The 23,211-nt window shown below is 39.1% G+C and overlaps 1 protein-coding gene across 3 annotated transcripts in view; it reads right to left on the bottom strand.

Annotated features, from left to right (window-relative positions):
• rc3h2 (ring finger and CCCH-type domains 2) overlaps positions 1 to 23,211 on the bottom strand; it is a 120,432-nt gene that overhangs the window by 5,000 nt on the left and 92,221 nt on the right. The window contains exons 15-19 of one of the 3 annotated variants that reach the window (XM_061932123.2): positions 15,839 to 15,964; positions 11,192 to 11,372; positions 10,941 to 11,016; positions 4,102 to 4,315; positions 701 to 837 (exon numbers count right to left, since the gene is read on the bottom strand). In XM_061932123.2, coding sequence (XP_061788107.1) covers positions 701 to 837; positions 4,102 to 4,315; positions 10,941 to 11,016; positions 11,192 to 11,372; positions 15,839 to 15,964 — 734 coding nt within the window. Of the gene's footprint in view, positions 1 to 674; positions 838 to 4,101; positions 4,316 to 10,940; positions 11,017 to 11,191; positions 11,373 to 15,838; positions 15,965 to 23,211 lie in introns of all 3 variants that reach the window. The other 2 variants (XM_061932125.1, XM_061932124.2) reach the window with 2 other exon arrangements.

Genomic DNA, 23,211 nt, shown 5'->3' with positions numbered 1-23,211 from the left:
CATGGCCTGAGCAGTCTACACTTAGTGTTGTGACTACAACTGCCAGTGAGTCCCTACCTGTCGCTTTACCACTCGTCCCTCGCCGCAGGGCTGAGGGTGAAGGGATGCAGGTAAAGTCATGACTTGCGCGTTAAAGTGAGGGAGGTGGAGCCACGCTCGTCAGCCTCACTCTGTCTCCCATGTCCATCTGGGTCCGGTGGCACGATCAGGTCTAGACGGCCGGAGACGGGCCGGCATGCAGTGGATGTCCAGCAGTGGTGTTACTGTCTCACATGGTTGCGCTCCATGATGCTTTTCTAGAACCACCAGTGAACCAGTCGTGTGGTTTCATCAGCACAGTCCGCCGGAGCCAGTCTTCACATTATACAGATCCCAGTTTATTCACCGGAGGTTTGAAGACTCGACCGGCTACCGTCTACTTATTTTTTCCCCGCTTGCCAAAGCGGTTGCTTGGGGTCTGGCTGCTGCACATGTTACAGCTGCGGGAAGCCACAGGTGAGAGTTGAGTGCCAGGTGGGAACAAAGGCAGGATGAGACATCCAAAAACGAACATGGTGGGCCCCCACTACAGAGGTACTTACTATATTATCCCCCTTGGCATCCTATACACCCCTGCGACTAACGCTTAGCATGCAAAAATTGGCTAACATGCGGTTCTCAGTTTCTTGACTCACGTTACTACGATGACATCACAAGTCACCTGAAGGCCATCTTTTTCAGCAGGTGGGCGTTCGTCTTGTCTGTGGAAGGGTTGTCAGCATGGCGTTGCTCCCCCAAAGATAGGGGGAGGAGGCTGGCGGCATCCTCGGAATACGGGGAGGAAAGGTCTGTTGGCTCCTGAGAGGCCCAAAATATGAGAGGACAATTAGGTTTAGCACCAACTCCTTTGTACATGATAGATGGAACCAGATCTTTTGTTTTATTACACTCAATCAATCAATCAATCAATGTTTACTTATATAACCCTAAATCACGAGTGTCTCAAAGGGCTGCGCAAGCCACAAGACATCCTCGGCTCAGATCCCACATCAGGGCAAGGAAAAACTCAACCCAATGGGACAATGAGAAACCTTGGAGGGGACCGCAGATGTGGAGACCGCAATGGACGTCCAGTGGATCTAGCATAATATTGTGAGAGTCCAGTCCATAGTGGATCTAACATAATATTGTGATAGTCCAGTCCATAGTGGATCTAACTTAATATTGTGAGAGTCCAGTCCATAGTGGATCTAACATAATAGAGTCCAGTCCATAGTGGATCTAACATAATAGTGAGAGTCCAGTCCATAGTGGATCTAACATAATATTGTGAGAGTCCAGTCCATAGTGGATCTAACATAATAGTGAGAGTCCAGTCCATAGTGGATCTAACATAATAGTGTGAGAGTCCAGTCCATAGTGGATCTAACATAATAGAGTCCAGTCCATAGTGGATCTAACATAATAGTGAGAGTCCAGTCCATAGTGGATCTAACATAATATTGTGAGAGTCCAGTCCATAGTGGATCTAACATAATAGTGAGAGTCCAGTCCATAGTGGATCTAACATAATAGTGTGAGAGTCCAGTCCATAGTGGATCTAACATAATAGTGAGAGTCCAGTCCATAGTGGATCTAACATAATAGTGTGAGAGTCCAGTCCATAGTGGATCTAATATAATAGTGAGAGTCCAGTCCATACTGGATCTAACATAATAGTGAGAGTCCAGTCCATAGTGGATCTAACATAATAGTGTGAGAGTCCAGTCTATAGTGGATCTAACATAATAGTGTGAGAGTCCAGTCCATAGTTGATCTAACATAATAGTGAGAGTCCAGTCCATAGTGGATCTAACATAATAGTGTGAGAGTCCAGTCCATAGTGGATCTAACATAATAGTGAGAGTCCAGTCCATAGTGGATCTAACATAATAGTGTGAGAGTCCAGTCCATAGTGGATCTAACATAATAGTGTGAGAGTCCAGTCCATAGTGGATCTAACATAATAGTGAGAGTCCAGTCCATAGTGGATCTAACATAATAGTGTGAGAGTCCAGTCCATAGTGGATCTAACATAATAGAGTCCAGTCCATAGTGGATCTAACATAATAGTGAGAGTCCAGTCCATAGTGGATCTAACATAATAGTGTGAGAGTCCAGTCCATAGTGGATCTAACATAATAGTGTGAGAGTCCAGTCCATACTGGATCTAACATAATAGTGAGAGTCCAGTCCATAGTGGATCTAACATAATAGTGTGATAGTCGAGTCCATAGTGAATCTAACATAATAGTGAGAGTCCAGTCCATAGTGGATCTAACATAATAGTGTGAGAGTCCAGTCCATAGTGGATCTAACATAATAGTGAGAGTCCAGTCCATAGTGGATCTAACATAATAGTGTGATAGTCGAGTCCATAGTGAATCTAACATAATAGTGAGAGTCCAGTCCATAGTGGATCTAACATAATAGTGAGAGTCCAGTCCATAGTGCATCTAACATAATAGTGTGAGAGTCCAGTCTATAGTGGATCTAACATAATAGTGTGAGAGTCCAGTCCATACTGGATCTAACATAATAGTGAGAGTCCAGTCCATAGTGGATCTAACATAATAGTGTGAGAGTTCAGTCCATAGTGGATCTAACATAATAGTGAGAGTCCAGTCCATAGTGGATCTACCATAATAGTGAGAGTTCAGTCCATAGTGGATCTAACATAATAGTGAGAGTTCAGTCCATAGTGGATCTAACATAATAGTGTGAGAGTCCAGTCCATAGTGGATCTAACATAATAGTGAGAGTCCAGTCCATAGTGGATCTAACATAATAGTGTGAGAGTCCAGTCTATAGTGGATCTAACATAATAGTGTGAGAGTCCAGTCCATACTGGATCTAACATAATAGTGAGAGTCCAGTCCATAGTGGATCTAACATAATAGTGAGAGTCCAGTCCATAGTGAATCTAACATAATAGTGAGAGTCCAGTCCATAGTGGATCTAACATAATAGTGAGAGTCCAGTCCATAGTGGATCTAACATAATAGTGAGAGTCCAGTCCATAGTGGATCTAACATAATAGTGAGAGTCCAGTCCATAGTGGATCTAACATAATAGTGAGAGTCCAGTCCATAGTGAATCTAACATAATAGTGAGAGTCCAGTCCATAGTGGATCTAACATAATAGTGAGAGTCCAGTCCATAGTGGATCTAACATAATAGTGAGAGTCCAGTCCATAGTGGATCTAACATAATAGTGAGAGTCCAGTCCATAGTGGATCTAACATAATAGTGAGAGTTCAGTCCATAGTGGATCTAACATAATAGTGTGAGAGTCCAGTCCATAGTGGATCTAACATAATAGTGAGAGTCCAGTCCATAGTGGATCTAACATAATAGTGTGATAGTCGAGTCCATAGTGGATCTAACATAATAGTGAGAGTCCAGTCCATAGTGAATCTAACATAATAGTGAGAGTCCAGTCCATAGTGGATCTAACATAATAGTGTGAGAGTCCAGTCCATAGTGGATCTAACATAATAGTGAGAGTCCAGTCCATAGTGGATCTAACATAATAGTGTGAGAGTCCAGTCCATAGTGGATCTAACATAGTAGTGTGAGAGTCCAGTCCATAGTGGATCTAACATAATAGTGAGAGTCCAGTCCATAGTGGATCTAACATAATAGTGTGAGAGTCCAGTCCATAGTGGATCCAACATAATAGAGAGAGTCCAGTCCATAGTGGATCTAACATAATAGTGAGAGTCCAGTCCATAGTGGATCTAACATAATAGTGAGAGTCCAGTCCATAGTGGATCTAACATAATAGTGAGAGTCCAGTCCATAGTGGATCTAACATAATAGTGTGAGAGTCCAGTCCATAGTGGATCTAACATAATAGTGGGAGTCCAGTCCATAGTGGGGCCAGCAGGAGACCATCCCGAGCGGAGACAGGTCAGCAGCACAGTGACGTCCCCAACATTGTGGTTAACTTCTTTTTACACTTGTATGACAGGTAAGCGTCACTACAAGCATTGCCTGTACAGTTAAGAAAGATTCTGTGGTGGCCACAGCTTGACCTTGGAACAGATTAATTACATTTCCCTTACTTTTCCAAGAATTTACCTGACGGTTCAGCTCCTGGGCGTCCGGGTCCTCCAGGTCCAGGGCGCGCAGTTTCAGCTCAATGTCCCGGTGCTGGCCAGACTCCTGGTGGTCGTCATCCTGGTAGCAGATGACTCCGTCCTGATCCTGGTCCTGATCCAGATCCTGATCCTGGCTGAAGACCAGACGCTGGCTGGGCGAGTGCTGATGCAGATCCGCTGCACTAAGTTGCCCGCTGCAGCCACATCGGAGCACAAAGTCACTTGAAAGAAAACGGAGATGTTTGCGAGCAATAAAACTTTCTCCTTGTGGGACCAATCTTGACAAACCAGCCTAACCGGCATGAAAATACGCAAAATGAGCTAAAATGCTAACAGTTAGCTCGTTAGCAAATAACAATATCCATGACTTTAAGTTTAGTACTTCAGATAATTAGCTAGAATGTTACCAAGCTAACAGTTAGCATGCTAACTTACTAACTAGATGATGCCAAGTAAAAATATCTTCAACGTCTATTTTTACAGCCATAAAATAGGCTTAACATGCTAACGGTTACCATGCTAGCAAGATGGCACCATGTAACAATAGGGTGACCATTTCCATGACACCAAAAAGGAGGACATTGTGCGGCATATCAATAAATTACTATGGTGTACATAGGACTCTGGTATACTCTTATTTATAGTACAATTTTGAGTGGTTTAAAGATGATGTTTGTGTGGCTGAATAGGAAAAAATATTAAAGTCAAGTGTTTGTTAACAGTATTTGTATTTATTCAATACATTGTGGTGTTCAAAAAGTGACCACTGAGATGAATCTTTTCAAGTGCAGAGTGCCACAAAGCATAACATGTGTGGACTTAAATGTAGTTAACATATATCATTAAAGCTGCAAGCAGCGTTGGTCGGGCCCGCGTATTTGGCAGGTGCTAGTCCTAAGTGTCCCAATACTTTTGTCTACTTTTAGTCTAAAGTGTCCCAATACTTTTGTCTAGTGTACCTACCTTGTCTGCATTGTGTGGGCACGTTGGTGCTTCCTGCTTTTAAGCAGCCATCTTAAAAAAACAGCAGTGCAGCAGCATCAGCGCAGCGGGTCTTTGAAGGGTCATAAAATCAAAACTGGAGCAGGTATTAAAAAACTGTTCTGTTAATTTATACACAAGGGTTTAATCTCTCTCCTGTGTAAGTTTGAAGCCGAAACGACAAACGCCCTCAGAGGAGATAGTTTTTGAAGGAAGGTGACCGGTTTTTACAAAAAAATTGTTTTGAAGGGGGAATAGCAAACTTCCTGTTGATTTTTGCTGGGGGTTGTCAATTAATGAAATGTAGGTCTAAGTGAGACCTACGGAGAGGTTTTTGTTTCATGTCTCTCCGATCTTCCCAGTGGGAGTTACAGGCAGTTTTGTAATTTGTTTCTTCCGAGGAGCAGTTTTTTCTCCGTTTTATTAAAAAATTACTGTAGAGCGCAATTTTTGAATTGGGGGTTAGGTTTTTTTAATAAGATCACAGTTTTTGCCAGTCCTGATGTGTGTGTTCAGTTTTGTGAGTTTTGAAGCATGTTAAGGGGGTCAAATTGCAGCTCAAAGAGGCAAAAGTGACTGTTTTTAGTACTTTTTTGTCTTGAAGGGGGAATTGCCAACTTCCTGTTGATTTTAGCCCGAGGATGTACTATTATGAGAACTAGGTCTAAGTCAGACCTACATAGAGGATTTTGTTTCATGTTTTTCCGACCTTCCTAGTGGGAGTTACAGGCAGTCTAGTTTTTTTTTTTTCTAGGGGGTGCTAGAGCGCAATTTTTATTTTTGGGGTTTGGTTTTTTTATCAAAAGGCAATTTTCGCAGGTCCTGATGTGTGGGTCAAATTTGGTGAGTTTTGAAGCATGCTAAGTGGGTCAAATTAGTGTTCAAAGAGGCGGCGGTAGAATAAAGAAAGAATAAAGAATAAATTAAAGCTGCAAGCAGCATTGGACGGGCCCGCGTATTTGGCAGGTGCTAGTCCTAAGTGTCCCAATACTTTTGTCTACTTGTAGTCTGAAGTGTCCCAAGACTTTTGTCTAGTGTACCTACCTTGTCTGCATTGTGTGGGCACGTTGGTGCTTCCTGCTTTTAAGCAGCCATCTTAAAAAAACAGCAGTGCAGCAGCATCAGCGCAGCGGGTCTTTGAAGGGTCATAAAATCAAAACCGGAGCAGGTATTAAAAATCCCATCTATACTTTTAATCACAAGGGTTTTATCTCTCACCTGTGTTAGTTTGAAGGCGAAACGACAAACGCTCTCAGAGGAGATAGATTTTGAAGGAAGGTGACCGGTTTTTCCAAAAAAATTGTTTTGAAGGGGGAATAGCAAACTTCCTGTTGATTTTTGCTGGGGGTTGTCAATGTATGAATTGTAGGTCTAAGTGAGACCTACATAGAAGTTTTTGTTTCATGTCTCTCTGACCTTCCCAGTGGGAGTTACAGGCAGTTTTGTCAGATTTGTCATCCGAGGAGCAGTTTTTTGTGCGTTTTATTAAAAAATTGCTGTAGAGCACAATTTTTAGATTTGGGGTTAGGTTTTTTCATTAGATCACAGTTTTAGCCATTCCTGATGTGTGCGTTCAGTTTGGTGAGTTTTGAAGCATGTTAAGGGGGTCAAATTGCAGCTCAAAGAGGCAAAAGTGACTGTTTTTAGTACTTTTTAGTCTTGAAGGGGGAATTGCCAACATCCTGTTGATTTTTGCCCGAGGAAATAAATTATTAAAATTTAAGTGTAAGTGAGACCTACATAGAGGTTTTTGTTTCATGTCTCTACGACATTCGTACTGGGAGTTAGAAAAAGTTTACTTGGTAGGGGGCGCTAGAGCGCAATTTTGAGTTTTGGGGTTTGGTATTTCGACCAAAGAGTTTTGTTCGAGTTTTTTTATGTGTGCGTCAAATTTGGTGAGTTTTGAAGCATGTGAAGGGGGTGAAAGTAGTGCGCAAAGCTGCGGAATAAGAAAGAATAATAATAAAACGGACGAAAAACAATAGGTCCTTATGTCCCATTGCATAAGGACTCCCTGTGGGAGTCCTTTTGCAATGGGCCATGGCGGGCCCTAATAAAACGTTACAATAACAATAGGTCCTTATGTCCCATTGCGGGCCCTAATTAAAAGAAAATGCCACAAAAATTTTTCCACATCAACATCAAGGCTGCTTGCTGCATATCTGGTTGCGTTATGCAGAATATGGGCCAAACAGTTTGCAGGGAGCACATCTTTTTGGCTCAGTTTCAACTTCTGATACACACTGTTATGTTTGCCACAATTGACACTGCCATTGTCTGCTGCATATGCAGACATGTTTTTCACCTCTAAGCCAGACATCTCAAGTTTTGCCAGCAGCTGGTTTGTTATGGCTTCTGACGTTTCGTTGCTGTCACTATAAAAATCCAACAGGACATGTTGGATGCCTTCATCAAAGTGAAAATACCTTACCACAATGGGAAAACACTTGTTTGTTCCTTTATTTGAGGCGTCGGTTGCCACGGAAAAGGGTAGGTCGTTTTCTTTTATGTAGTCGGTATGTTCCTGTACCGAATAGTGAGCGATGACGTTCTCGCACAATGCCTTGGCTTTTGTTCGGCCACAGGCCATCCCTTTAGCTGTGGGCTAGTCACTGAACATCTCCCGGTCCACTTTCATGCCGCAGTCTAAACTTCTGTAGGACTGGTGATGCTTTACAGCAGTGGTTCTCAACCTTTTTTCAGTGATGTACCCCCTGTGAACATTTTTTTAATTCAAGTGCCCCCTAATCAGAGCAAAGCATTTTTGGTTGAAAAAAAGAGATAAAGAAGTAAAATACAGCACTATGTCATCAGTTTCTGATTTATTAAATTGTATAACAGTGCAAAAATATTGCTCATTTGTAGTGGTCTTTCTTAAACTATTTGGAAAAAAATATGTAAAATAACTAAAAACTTCTTGAAAAATAAACAAGTGATTAAATTATAAATAAAGATTTCTACACATAGAAGTAATCATCAACTTAAAGTGCCCTCTTTGGGGATTGTAATAGAGATCCACCTGGATTCAGGAACTTAATTCTAAACATTTCTTCACAAAAAAAGACATCTTTAACATCAATATTTATGGAACATGTGTACAAATAATCTAGCTGTCAACACTGAATATTGCATTGTTGCATTTCTTTTCACACTTCTTTTTGACAGACATTTTAGTGAGGGTCAAACCATCATGGCATGGGGGGAAACTCTGGGTTTATGGTAATGAATGGAATAGCCGACTTAATTTGATGTTCAGTTTATGAACTTACATTACATTACATACCCCCAGGGTACCATTTGAGAACCACTGCTTTACAGCATGGTACACCTTGCACAGCTCCGCAGCGGTTATCTTGTCATCCAGGGGCGACGAAACGTCATGAAAAAATTTCCTCATTGAAGAGGTACTTGCCACACGTTTATTACTTTTATGCAGAGGTGTGGACTCGAGTCATATGACTTGGACTCGAGTCAGACTCGAGTCATGAATTTGATGACTTTAGACTCGACTTGACAAAATGTAAAAAGACTTGCAACTCGACTTAGACTTTAACATCAATGACTTGTGACTTCACTTGGACTTGAGCCTTTTGAATTGACATGACTTGACATGACTTGCTACTTTCCCCAAAACCCAAAGATGAAAAAGTTATTCGGGAGCGCTCCGTATTTTTCATTGTGTACTTGTCTATCAGCGTTGCGTGTGTCAGCTGGTGTGCTCTCAGTACAACAGCCAATCATATTAGATCTACTTTGTTTTCATCACACAGCATTCATCCAATCAAATTGCAGGACAACCAACGAAGAAGACATATCCAAACCACACGCCAGTGAACAAAAAAATGATACCTAAAATAATTTCGTTTGGGTATAAAAATTACGAGGTGGTCAACACAAAACGGTTTGCAGTATGCAACACATGCGGTTCGAAAATGACTGATGGAGAGGCAACAACTTCCAACTTCGTCCGGCATTTGAAGTTGCACAAAGAACGGTAAGTTTTGAATGTAAGATAACGTTTATTGGCTAAGTAACGTGACTTTTATTTGCTGTGTAGTTAAATCAGTGAGGCTGTAAACTCACTGCTAACGTTATAACGTTATTGCAAACACGGGAATCTGTTGCAGTTCACTACCTTATTCATACTTTTTGTTCAGTGATTTTTTTAAGCAGGGTTACGTTAGTCAATATATCACACGTAACGTTAGACGGCGGTCAGCAGCACCACGTATTTTAGCCACCTAAAAAAAGACAAAAATAGTAAAATAAAGGTCAGTTAAAATGTATACTATATTATGAATATGTGTACCGTTTTAGCTAGCTTTCTGACATACTGTTGGTTGTTTACCTCGGTGGTCCCCAACCACCGGGCCGCGGCGCGGTACTGGTCCGTGGATCGATTGGTATCGGGCCGCACAAGAAATAATTTTTTTTTTTTTTCTTCTTTTTTTAATTAAATCAACATAAAAAACACAAGATACACTTACAAGTAGTGCACCAACCCAAAACAACTCTCTCCCCTTTTTGTTCTGGGAATTGAACATGAAGACTCTTCCTTCACTGTTCCGAGTGGCCATGAGAGTCTTGGCAGTGCCTGCCTCCAGTGCTCCAGTGGAGCGAGTGTTCAGCCATGGTGGCATCATACTACGCCCCCATCGTGCACAAATGACTGACAGACTCTTGGCTAATTTGGTCTTTTGCAAATGCAATGCAGCATAGGGCCCTGACATATAAAAAGTACAACTTTTTTGTTATGTTCACATATATGTCATGTTTTTTCAATGTTAACACTTTTGTACAAATAAGTACATTTGCACTTTATTTTTCAATGTGTTTGTTCTGTAAAGGAATGAGTTAATGTTTAAAATGACTGGTTAATAGTGCTATTATAAAGTGCAATGTCAGCACAATTTTCTTTCCTGCAATTTAAAATGCACTTGTTTTAATAAATAAATACAGCGTTTGAAAAGCATACACAATCTGTGTTAATATATTAGTCTGTGGTTAAAAGGACTTGAAAGGACTCGAAACTCAAAATGCAGGACTTAGGACTTGACTTGAGACTTTCCAGTCTTGACTTTGGACTTGACTCGGGGCTTGCCTGTCTTGACTCGGGACTTGACTCAGACTTGAGGGCAAAGACTTGAGACTTACTTGTGACTTGCAAAACAATGACTTGGTCCCACCTCTGCTTTTATGTTTATCCGTACCCGCATGCCGTTCAATTGCAGCATTCCCCTGACTACTTACGTCGACATCACATCGACAAAAAGTGTGCAGAAGCCATGGAATGAGTCTCGACTGCTTTTCGTTATAAATTCGTGCTCTTTTATCCATTCAGAATTAAACGAGGTCTTGCGTTTTGGCATGATGCTAACTTTCTGTCAATGTTATGCCGCAGCAGCACATGGACCCTTGTTTACTTTTTTAACCAATGATAAGCAGATTTGTATCCGACACCGCTCTTAGCCAATCATTTGATACGTTACTGCGTTGGGGGGCATTTTTTACGGTCTTTGATTGGCTATTGCGCTGCAGCCCAGCAAAGATGAAAAAACTCCGCTCTTCAAGCCTAGTGCCTCAAAAAGGAGGCCAAATACGTGTCCGTCTTGAAGCTGCGCCGGACGCCGGACAGGGCATTAAAAATCCGGACTGTCCGGCCTAAATCCGGACACCTGGTCACCCTAGTGCCACGTAAAATGATCGTGACTTTGACTTTTATACCACAAAAATGTGCAAAAATGTCCTCATGCTAACAGTTGACATGCTAGCACCAAATAATAATACAAACGTGGCTAAAATGCTAACATGCTGAAATAAACAAATGAATGGTTTTACCTGTGGATGAAAGTGGAGTGACTGGAAGAGTCGGATCCTCTGGAGCTCCACCTGTGCTCCGCCTGAGAGTTGCAATCTGGAACAGTTCCGCAGTTACTGTAGTTTTTTGGGCATGACAACCTTATCGCTGTTTATGATTTAGAAAAAACTTTCATCCAGAACTATTTTGCACGTATTAACGCTGGGTTTGCATTTCATTGCATTTCTGTGGAGAAAAGTGATGATAACCAAATGCTGTTGGTGGTCCTCACCTTTAAAGCTGGTGGCCAGGACGGGGTCGGTGGTGTGGCACTCCGAGCGGGACGCCCTGGATATGGCGCCCCACTTGGAGATGATGGGCCCCTCGCTGAAGGGGATGATGGGGTCCTCCTCCTTGAGGCGCCTGTAGTGATCTGACGAGTGCAGCCATGGCCTCGGACAGCTTCCTGCCTCCTACGCGAGACCAGAGAACAGTTAGATGCTGACATCAGCGCCAGACAATCATTGGTACTTTAACTTATTCAACTTAATTATGGAAGAACGTGACGAGAAACACAACAACCAGGAGAGGGCGCAATACACCAGGCATAGTGTGTGTGTGTGTGTGTGTGTGTGTGTGTGTGTGTGTGCGGCCTAGACGGGCTGCAGTACAATTTGTAAGGCAGTGCAAAGAATGAAGAAGATGTTGTTTAATGTGGTGTTTGTGTTAGCCTTCATTGTGTTTTTCTTTTTTTAAGAGTATTTTTCCTGCAGTATTAAATAACATACATGAATATGTTGCAGCTGTAGTAGTTAAGGGTTTTAAATTATTCAATGTTCAATACAGCATTTTCATTTTCATTTATTTTATGATTTATATGTATTATTTAAATTTGTTTTTTTATTTTGAAACTTCATGATAAAATATTGTATTATTTTTGAAAAAATATTTTGTTATCGCTGATTACTTTTGGACTATTATTTTTCATGCAGCATTAAATCATATATATTAATATGTTGTGTCCGTAGTAGTTTCGGGTTTTAAATTATTCAACGTTAAAAACCGTACATTATTTTTCATTTATTTTATTATTTGTATGTATTATTTTTATTTTTATTTTTTTTGAAACGTCATAATAAAATATTGTAGTATTTTTTTTGTTATCACTAATTATTTTTGGACTATTATTTTTCATGCAGCATTAAATAATATATATTAATATGTTGTGTCCGTAGTAGTTTAGGGTTTTAAATTATTCAACCTTAAATACGGTATATTATTGTTTATTTATTTTGATATTTATACGTAATATTTTTACTTTAATTTATTTTGAAACTTCATCATTCAATATTTTTGCTGTGTTTTTTTGTGATCAGATTATTTATTATATAATATATTTCACGCAGCAATAAATAATACATATTGGTATATGTACTAAATTAGGGTTTTAAACTATTCAACATTAATAATTTTGTATTTATTTTTAAATGATTATTTTCATATTTTATATATATATATATATATATATATATATATATATATATATATATATATATATATGTATATATATATATATATATATATATATATATATATATATATATATATATATATATATATATATATATATATATATATATGAATACTGTATAGTAATACATTATTTTTGTAGTATTTTTGGTTATCACTGACTATTTTTTTAATAATTTTTTTTCCTGTAGCATGAAATAATACATACTATATAATACATATTAATATGTTGTGTCCGTATTAGTTTAGGTTTTTAAATCATTCAAGGTTAAACACAATACATTATTCATATATTTTCTATTATTTGATTTTTGTAATATTTATATTATTTGCATGTATATTTATTTAAATACTGTACATTAAAATTGTGATTTTGTTGTATTTTTGATGAACACAAAAACATTTTTTAAATATAATTTTTCATGCAGCATTTAATAATATACATTAATATTATATTTCCATAGTAGTTTAGTATTGTTTTTGTGTTAGCTTTCATTCTGTTTGTGTTAGCGTTACTTAAAATACTAAAAAGTGTTTTGGTTTTGAAATTATTCAATATTAAATACGGTATATCATTTTTATTTATTTTATTATTTTATTTTTTTAACTATTTCTTCATGTTATTTGTATTCATATATATTTTAATACTGTATATTAATTTATTATTTTTGTAGTATTTTGTGTTATCACTAATTATTTTTGAAATATAGTTTTACATGCAGCATTAAATACTAATATGAATATGTTGTTTCCGTAGTCATTTAGTATTGTTTTTGTGCTAGCTTTAATTATGTTAGTTAGTGTTACTTCAAATATTAGAAAGTGGGGTTTCAATTATTCAACATTAAATATAGTATTCATTTTTTATTTATTTTAATGGGAGACTTTTGGTCAAAACATGTCAAATGGGTTGTACCTGTATCGTACTTTTTTACCTTCAAGGTACTCAAAGTGCTTTGACATTATTTCCACATTGACATTTTCTCAAACCAATTACACACTTCCTGCTTCCCCAAAAACCGCTAAGCATCACATGAGGTCTAACTACATAACACAGAAAAATGGTCTTAAAAAACGATCATGCTTTGTCAAAAATGTTTTGTAATGTAATCTGTGATATTTCTACTTAAATAAACATTTTCTGGAAGATTAAAATAAAGTGTGTATTCTTTCATAAAATGTTCTGATTGACAGTCCTCAATTACAGAATGAGCAGGCTGAAATATGAATGCCATTAACTTATTTATTCAGGTAGAAATATCACAGACTACATAACAAAACATCTTTGACAGTCAAAGCAAGATCGTAACAATCCGCATTTTGTGTTATTAATGTGTGAAACTGCTATCTAAACATAGAAATGTAGCTCCTGTCATCTGAATGCAAGTGCTCCTACAGCAGGAATACATTATGTGTTCCTACAAAATCTGGCAAGACACCAACAAACTGCAGGTACTTTTTATTTATGGTCAATAAAAGCGTGTTCATGTCCTTTTTTTCTTGCGCTGTTTAAAAATGGAGGGGGGGGGGGGGGATTTCTCTCCCTAGGGGGGCTGGGGGGAGGGGGTGACAGAAAATAAGTGATAAGCATTGTGCTATATATGCTGCACAACATTGGATAGTTAAACATTATTTTTGTGTTCAATGTTGTAATATTATAAAAAGGGTTTATTGTTTGATTAAACCAGGGGTGTCCAAACTTTTTCCACTGAGGGCCACACACTGAAAAATTTTGATATTTTTCATTTTCAAAAACAATTCAATATATATCATTTTTCCACTTTCAAGTTTGGTCCCAGTCATAAAAATGTTCAAATGAATTCATAAAATTAGTTTTCTTTAGTTTTTTAATTCAACACTTTTAAATCTAAAGATCAACTTTTCTCTGTCAATATATATATATATATATATATATATATATATATATATATATATATATATATATATATATATATATATATATATATATATGTATATATATATATATATATATATATGTCTTAATAAGGTTATCCAAAAAATAGTGCTCGATACCGTAGTAGAGCGCAATATATGTATGTGTGGGAAAAAAAATCACAAGACTATTTCATCTCTACAGGCCTGTTTCATGAGGGGGGGTACCCTCAATCGTCAGGAGATTTTAATGGGAGCATTCGCATACCATGGTTTATATAGGGCACAGAGTGGGTGGGTACAGGCTGGCCTAGGGGCGTGGTGATTGGCTCATGTGTTACCTAGGAGGTGTTTCCGTCTATGGCGGCATGTTGTTACAATTTCGCTGCGCTTGTTGAGGGATGACAGGTCTGGACGGTAAATAATAAACAGCTTCTCTTTCAAGCATAGGTTGCATCTTTTATTACCACTATTGTAAGGTGTGCTGGATGCAAGAATTTGCCATGTTATTGAATATTCAACATTATTGTCTTTGAGGTCCCAAATGTCTTTGCTGAGTTCTGTGGTATTTCGCAGGTTTTTGTTCCTGAAAGAAGCCTTGTGATTGTTCCATCTGGTTTTGAATTCACCCTCGGTTAACTCTACCCTCGGTATGCGAATGCTCCCATTAAAATCTCCTGACGATTGAGGGTACCCCCCCTCATGAAACAGGCCTGTAGAGATGAAATAGTCTTGTGATTTTTTTCCCCACACATACATATATATATATATATATATATATATATATATATATATATATATATATATATATATATATATATATATATATATATATATATATATATATATATATATATATTTCCCCCCCCAAAAATGTGAAGATGGAATATTTGATGTGAAATAATTGAAGCCTTAAATAGCACAATTCATAACAATATTTATTTGTAACAATTATTGCCATTGAAAGAAAACACTAAATAGTGTTGAAGTGTTAAAAAATAGTCGTACATAATGTTTTACTGACATCTCTAGATAACTCCAGATCTATCTGTCGGTTATACGTTTTTATTATCTTTTTAAATGTTTTTTTTTTTAATGATTTATGCCCTTTTTGTCAAAGACGTTTTTATTTTTTAATGGCAAACACATGAAATATGCCAAATTGCCCTCCCCTTAAAACATTTTCAAAGTGGAATATTCAATGTGAAGTAATTAAATAAGTCAATAATTCATCCATCCATCCATTTTCTACCGCTTGTCCCTTTTCGGGTCGCGGGGGTTGCGGGAGCCTATTCATGACAACAATAATTTTTATTCATTATTATTTTGTTTTTTGAATGCCAGTGTGAAATAAAAAGAGCCTGCATGGCAGCTTTGTGTTATTAGAGTCAACATTCTTACATTTCACCTCTTTTATTACACTTTGTATGTTTTTTAAAAAATGTTCATGATCAAGTTGGGGCCCCAATGTGGACATGAACCAGCACGTATTCTCATATAATATCTGTCTACGTACCGTCTGCTCCAGGCAGGAGCGCGGCGCGGGCGTGTCGGGCCCCGAGGCGTCACATGACCACGGCGAGAAGCGCACCGAGCCGTCCTGGCCCCTCAGGCGACATCCCGCACACGACACGTCCACATGCTGCACGGACCATGCAACAAACACTTCACCTTATCTCCAGAACCATTGTTTGATTAGTGATTAGATTTGACTAGTTAGCTGTCTTCAACTGCAAAGAGTTCATTTGGACAATCAATGAATTAGGTTTCATTCATAGCATCTTGTTTGAAAGTGTTTGATGAAGATGACAGCAGACATTGTACAGTAGGTGATGTGTTATTATGTTTGTTGGCTCTCATCAAGTTGATACAGTTTTGCTCGAGTGTTATACAAGCATGTTAAATGTTTAATAGAAAAGACCTCAGGCAGGCTTTAGAGACATCTTTATGCAAGGCTACTTTGAATCATGGTATTGTTTAAAAAATCATACCCAGATTGCGGGGGAGTACAAAGACAGCTTTATTGCAAGGCTACTTTGAATCATGGTACTGTTTAAAAGTTGTACCCAGATTGCGGGGGAGTACAAGGACGGCTTTATTACAAGGCTACTTTGAATCATGGTATTGTTTAAAAAGTCGTACCCAGATTGCAGCGGAGTACAAAGACATCTTTATGCAAGGCTACTTTGAATCATGGTATTGTTTAAAAAAAATCATACCCAAATTGCGAGGGAGTACAAAGACGGCTCTATTGCAAGGCTACTTTGAATCATGGTACCTTTTAAAAAGTTGTACCCAGATTGCGGGGGAGTACAAAGACATCTTTTATTCAAGGCTACTTTGAATCACGGTACCATTTAAAAAGTCGTACCCAGATTGCGGGGGGAGTACAAAGACATCTTTATGCAAGGCTACTTTGAATCATGGTATTGTTTAAAAAAATCATACCCAGATTGCGGGGGAGTACAAAGACGGCTTTATTGCAAGGCTACTTTGAATCATGGTACCGTTTAAAAAGTCGTACCCAGATTGCGGGGGAGTACAAAGACGGCTTTATTGCAAGGCTACTTTGAATGAGTACAAGGACGGCTTGATTACAGGGCTACTTTGAATCATGGTACCATTTAAAAAGTCATACCCAGATTGCGGGGGAGTACAAAGACATCTTTATGCAAGGCTACTTTGAATCATGGTACCTTTTAAAAGTTGTACCCAGATTGCGGGGGGAGTACAAAGACATCTTTTATGCAAGGCTACTTTGAATCACGGTACCGTTTAAAAAGTCGAACCCAGATTGCAGGGGGGGTATAAAGACATCTTTATCTAAGACTACTTTGAATCATGGTACCATTTTAAAAAAGTCGTACCCAAATTATGGGGGAGTACAAGGACAGCTTTATTACAAGGCTACTTTGAATCATGGTACCGTTTAAAAAGTCGTACCCAGAGTGCGGGGGAGTACAAAGACATCTTTATGCAAGGCTACTTTGAATCATGGTACCTTTTAAAAAGTTGTACCCAGATTGCGGGGAAGTACAAAGACATCTTTTATGCAAGGCTACTTTGAATCACGGTACCGTTTAAAAAGTCAAACCCAAATTGCAGGGGGAGTACAAAGACAGATTTATGTAAGGCTACTTTGAATCATGGCACCATTTTAAAAATTCACACCCAGATTGCGGGGGAGTCCAAAGATGGCTTTATTGCAAGACTACTTTAAATCATGGTACTGTTTAAAAAATCGTACCCAGATTGCCGGGGAGTACAAAGATGGCTTTATTGCAAGACTACTTTGAATCATGGTACCGTTTTAAAAAGTTGTACCCAGATTGCGGGGGAGTAGAAAGACGGCTTTATGCAAGGCTACTTTGAATCATGGTACCGTTTAAAAAATCGTACCCAGATTGCCGGGGAGTACAAAGATGGCTTTATTGCAAGACTACTTTGAATCATGGTACTGTTTAAAAAATCGTACCCAGATTGCCGGGGAGTACAAAGATGGCTTTATTGCAAGAGTACTTTGAATATGGTACCGTTTAAAAAATCGTCCCCAGATTGCCGGGGAGTACAAAGATGGCTTTATTGCAAGACTACTTTGAATCATGGTACCGTTTTAAAAAGTTGTACCCAGATTGCGGGGGAGTAGAAAGACGGCTTTATGCAAGGCTACTTTGAATCATGGTACCGTTTAAAAAGTCGTACCCAGATTGCGGGGGAGTACAAAGACGGCTTTATGCAAGGCTACTTTGAATCATGGTACCGTTTAAAAAGTCGTACCCAGTTTTCGGGGGAGTACAAAGATGGCTTTATTGCAAGGCTACTTTGAATCATGGTACCGTTTTAAAAAGTTGTACCCAGATTGCGGGGGAGTAGAAAGACGGCTTTATGCAAGGCTACTTTGAATCATGGTACCGTTTAAAAAATCGTACCCAGATTGCCGGGGAGTACAAAGATGGCTTTATTGCAAGACTACTTTGAATCATGGTACTGTTTAAAAAATCGTACCCAGATTGCCGGGGAGTACAAAGATGGCTTTATTGCAAGAGTACTTTGAATATGGTACCGTTTAAAAAATCGTCCCCAGATTGCCGGGGAGTACAAAGATGGCTTTATTGCAAGACTACTTTGAATCATGGTACCGTTTTAAAAAGTTGTACCCAGATTGCGGGGGAGTACAAAGACGGCTTTATGCAAGGCTACTTTGAATCATGGTACCGTTTAAAAAGTCGTACCCAGTTTTCGGGGGAGTACAAAGATGGCTTTATTGCAAGGCTACTTTGAATCATGGTACCGTTTTAAAAAGTTGTACCCAGATTGCGGGGGAGTAGAAAGACGGCTTTATGCAAGGCTACTTTGAATCATGGTACCGTTTAAAAAATCGTACCCAGATTGCCGGGGAGTACAAAGATGGCTTTATTGCAAGACTACTTTGAATCATGGTACTGTTTAAAAAATCGTACCCAGATTGCCGGGGAGTACAAATATGGCTTTATTGCAAGAGTACTTTGAATATGGTACCGTTTAAAAAGTCGTACCCAGATTGCCAGGGAGTACAAAGACGGCTTTATGCAAGGCTACTTTGAATCATGGTACCGTTTTAAAAAGTCGTACCCAGATTGCGGGGGAGTACAAAGACGTCTCTATTGCAAGGCTACTTTGAATCATGGTACCGTTTAAAAAGTCGTACCCAGATTACGGCGGAGTACAAAGACGGCTTTATTGCAAGGCTACTTTGAATCATGGTACTGTTTAAAAAGTCGTACCCAGATTGCGGGGGAGTACAAGGACAGCTTCATTACAAAGCTACTTTGAATCATGGTACCGTTTAAAAAGTCGTACCCAGATTGCGGGGGAGTACAAAGACATCTTTATGCAAGGCTACTTTGAATCATGGTATTGTTTAAAAAGTCGTACCCAGATTGCAGCGGAGTACAAAGACATCTTTATGCAAGGCTACTTTGAATCATGGTATTGTTTAAAAAAAATCATACCCAAATTGCGAGGGAGTACAAAGACGGCTCTATTGCAAGGCTACTTTGAATCATGGTACCGTTTAAAAAGTCGTACCCAGATTGTGGGGGAGTACAAAGACGGCTTTATGCAAGGCTACTTTGAATCATGGTACCGTTTAAAAAGTCGTACCCAGATTGCGGGGGAGTAGAAAGACGGCTTTATGCAAGGCTACTTTGAATCATGGTACCGTTTAAAAAATCGTACCCAGATTGCCGGGGAGTACAAAGATGGCTTTATTGCAAGACTACTTTGAATCATGGTACTGTTTAAAAAATCGTACCCAGATTGCCGGGGAGTACAAAGATGGCTTTATTGCAAGAGTACTTTGAATAGGGTACCGTTTAAAAAATCGTACCCAGATTGCCGGGGAGTACAAAGATGGCTTTATTGCAAGACTACTTTGAATCATGGTACCGTTTTAAAAAGTTGTACCCAGATTGCGGGGGAGTAGAAAGACGGCTTTATGCAAGGCTACTTTGAATCATGGTACCGTTTAAAAAATCGTACCCAGATTGCCGGGGAGTATAAAGATGGCTTTATTGCAAGACTACTTTGAATCATGGTACCGTTTAAAAAATCGTACCCAGATTGCCGGGGAGTACAAAGATGGCTTTATTGAAAGAGTACTTTGAATATGGTACCGTTTAAAAAATCGTACCCAGTTTTCGGGGGAGTATAAAGATGGCTTTATTGCAAGACTACTTTGAATCATGGTACCGTTTTAAAAAGTTATACCCAGATTGCGGGGGAGTAGAAAGACGGCTTTATTGCAAGACTACTTTGAATCATGGTACTGTTTAAAAAATCGTACCCAGATTGCCGGGGAGTACAAAGATGGCTTTACTGCAAGACTACTTTGAATCATGGTACTGTTTAAAAAATCGTACCCAGATTGCCGGGGAGTACAAAGATGGCTTTATTGCAAGACTACTTTGAATCATGGTACCGTTTTAAAAAGTTGTACCCAGATTGCGGGGGAGTACAAAGACGGCTCTATTGCAAGGCTACTTTGAATCATGGTACCGTTTAAAAAGTCGTACCCAGATTGCGGGGGAGTACAAAGACGGCTTTATGCAAGGCTACTTTGAATCATGGTACCGTTTTAAAAAGTTGTACCCAGATTGCGGGGGAGTAGAAAGACGGCTTTATGCAAGGCTACTTTGAATCATGGTACCGTTTAAAAAATCGCACCCAGATTGCCGGGGAGTACAAAGATGGCTTTATTGCAAGACTACTTTGAATCATGGTACTGTTTAAAAAATCGTACCCAGATTGCCGGGGAGTACAAAGATGGCTTTATTGCAAGAGTACTTTGAATATGGTACCGTTTAAAAAATCGTACCCAGATTGCCGGGGAGTACAAAGATGGCTTTATTGCAAGACTACTTTGAATCATGGTACCGTTTTAAAAAGTTGTACCCAGATTGCGGGGGAGTAGAAAGACGGCTTTATGCAAGGCTACTTTGAATCATGGTACCGTTTAAAAAATCGTACCCAGATTGCCGGGGAGTACAAAGATGGCTTTATTGCAAGACTACTTTGAATCATGGTACCGTTTAAAAAATCGTACCCAGATTGCCGGGGAGTACAAAGATGGCTTTATTGCAAGAGTACTTTGAATATGGTACCGTTTAAAAAATCGTACCCAGTTTTCGGGGGAGTATAAAGATGGCTTTATTGCAAGACTACTTTGAATCATGGTACCGTTTTAAAAAGTTGTACCCAGATTGCGGGGGAGTAGAAAGACGGCTTTATTGCAAGACTACTTTGAATCATGGTACTGTTTAAAAAATCGTACCCAGATTGCCGGGGAGTACAAAGATGGCTTTACTGCAAGACTACTTTGAATCATGGTACTGTTTAAAAAATCGTACCCAGATTGCCGGGGAGTACAAAGATGGCTTTATTGCAAGACTACTTTGAATCATGGTACCGTTTTAAAAAGTTGTACCCAGATTGCGGGGGAGTAGAAAGACGGCTTTATGCAAGGCTACTTTGAATCATGGTACCGTTTAAAAAATCGTACCCAGATTGCCGGGGAGTACAAAGATGGCTTTATTGCAAGACTACTTTGAATCATGGTACCGTTTAAAAAATCGTACCCAGATTGCCGGGGAGTACAAAGATGGCTTTATTGCAAGAGTACTTTGAATATGGTACCGTTTAAAAAATTGTACCCAGATTGCCGGGGAGTACAAAGATGGCTTTATTGCAAGACTACTTTGAATCATGGTACTGTTTAAAAAATCGTACCCAGATTGCCGGGGAGTACAAAGATGGCTTTATTGCAAGAGTACTTTGAATATGGTACCGTTTAAAAAATCGTACCCAGATTGCGGCGGAGTACAAAGACGGCTTTATTGCAAGGCTACTTTGAATCATGGTACCGTTTAAAAAATCGTACCCAGATTGCCGGGGAGTACAAAGACGGCTTTATTGCAAGACTACTTTGAATCATGGTACTGTTTAAAAAATCGTACCCAGATTGCCGGGGAGTACAAAGATGGCTTTATTGCAAGAGTACTTTGAATATGGTACCGTTTAAAAAATCGTACCCAGATTGCCGGGGAGTACAAAGATGGCTTTATTGCAAGACTACTTTGAATCATGGTACCGTTTTAAAAAGTTGTACCCAGATTGCCGGGGAGTACAAAGATGGCTTTATTGCAAGACTACTTTGAATCATGGTACCGTTTTAAAAAGTTGTACCCAGATTGCGGGGGAGTAGAAAGACGGCTTTATGCAAGGCTACTTTGAATCATGGTACCGTTTAAAAAATCGTACCCAGATTGCCGGGGAGTACAAAGATGGCTTTATTGCAAGACTACTTTGAATCATGGTACCGTTTAAAAAATCGTACCCAGATTGCCGGGGAGTACAAAGATGGCTTTATTGCAAGAGTACTTTGAATATGGTACCGTTTAAAAAATCGTACCCAGTTTTCGGGGGAGTATAAAGATGGCTTTATTGCAAGACTACTTTGAATCATGGTACCGTTTTAAAAAGTTGTACCCAGATTGCGGGGGAGTAGAAAGACGGCTTTATTGCAAGACTACTTTGAATCATGGTACTGTTTAAAAAATCGTACCCAGATTGCCGGGGAGTACAAAGATGGCTTTACTGCAAGACTACTTTGAATCATGGTACTGTTTAAAAAATCGTACCCAGATTGCCGGGGAGTACAAAGATGGCTTTATTGCAAGACTACTTTGAATCATGGTACCGTTTTAAAAAGTTGTACCCAGATTGCGGGGGAGTAGAAAGACGGCTTTATGCAAGGCTACTTTGAATCATGGTACCGTTTAAAAAATCGTACCCAGATTGCCGGGGAGTACAAAGATGGCTTTATTGCAAGACTACTTTGAATCATGGTACCGTTTAAAAAATCGTACCCAGATTGCCGGGGAGTACAAAGATGGCTTTATTGCAAGAGTACTTTGAATATGGTACCGTTTAAAAAATTGTACCCAGATTGCCGGGGAGTACAAAGATGGCTTTATTGCAAGACTACTTTGAATCATGGTACTGTTTAAAAAATCGTACCCAGATTGCCGGGGAGTACAAAGATGGCTTTATTGCAAGAGTACTTTGAATATGGTACCGTTTAAAAAATCGTACCCAGATTGCGGCGGAGTACAAAGACGGCTTTATTGCAAGGCTACTTTGAATCATGGTACCGTTTAAAAAATCGTACCCAGATTGCCGGGGAGTACAAAGACGGCTTTATTGCAAGACTACTTTGAATCATGGTACTGTTTAAAAAATCGTACCCAGATTGCCGGGGAGTACAAAGATGGCTTTATTGCAAGAGTACTTTGAATATGGTACCGTTTAAAAAATCGTACCCAGATTGCCGGGGAGTACAAAGATGGCTTT

This window comes from Nerophis lumbriciformis, linkage group LG39 (genome assembly GCF_033978685.3).
Source record: "Nerophis lumbriciformis linkage group LG39, RoL_Nlum_v2.1, whole genome shotgun sequence".
NCBI classification, from domain to species: domain Eukaryota; kingdom Metazoa; phylum Chordata; class Actinopteri; order Syngnathiformes; family Syngnathidae; genus Nerophis; species Nerophis lumbriciformis.
This window is presented reverse-complemented; position numbering and strand designations above follow the sequence as displayed.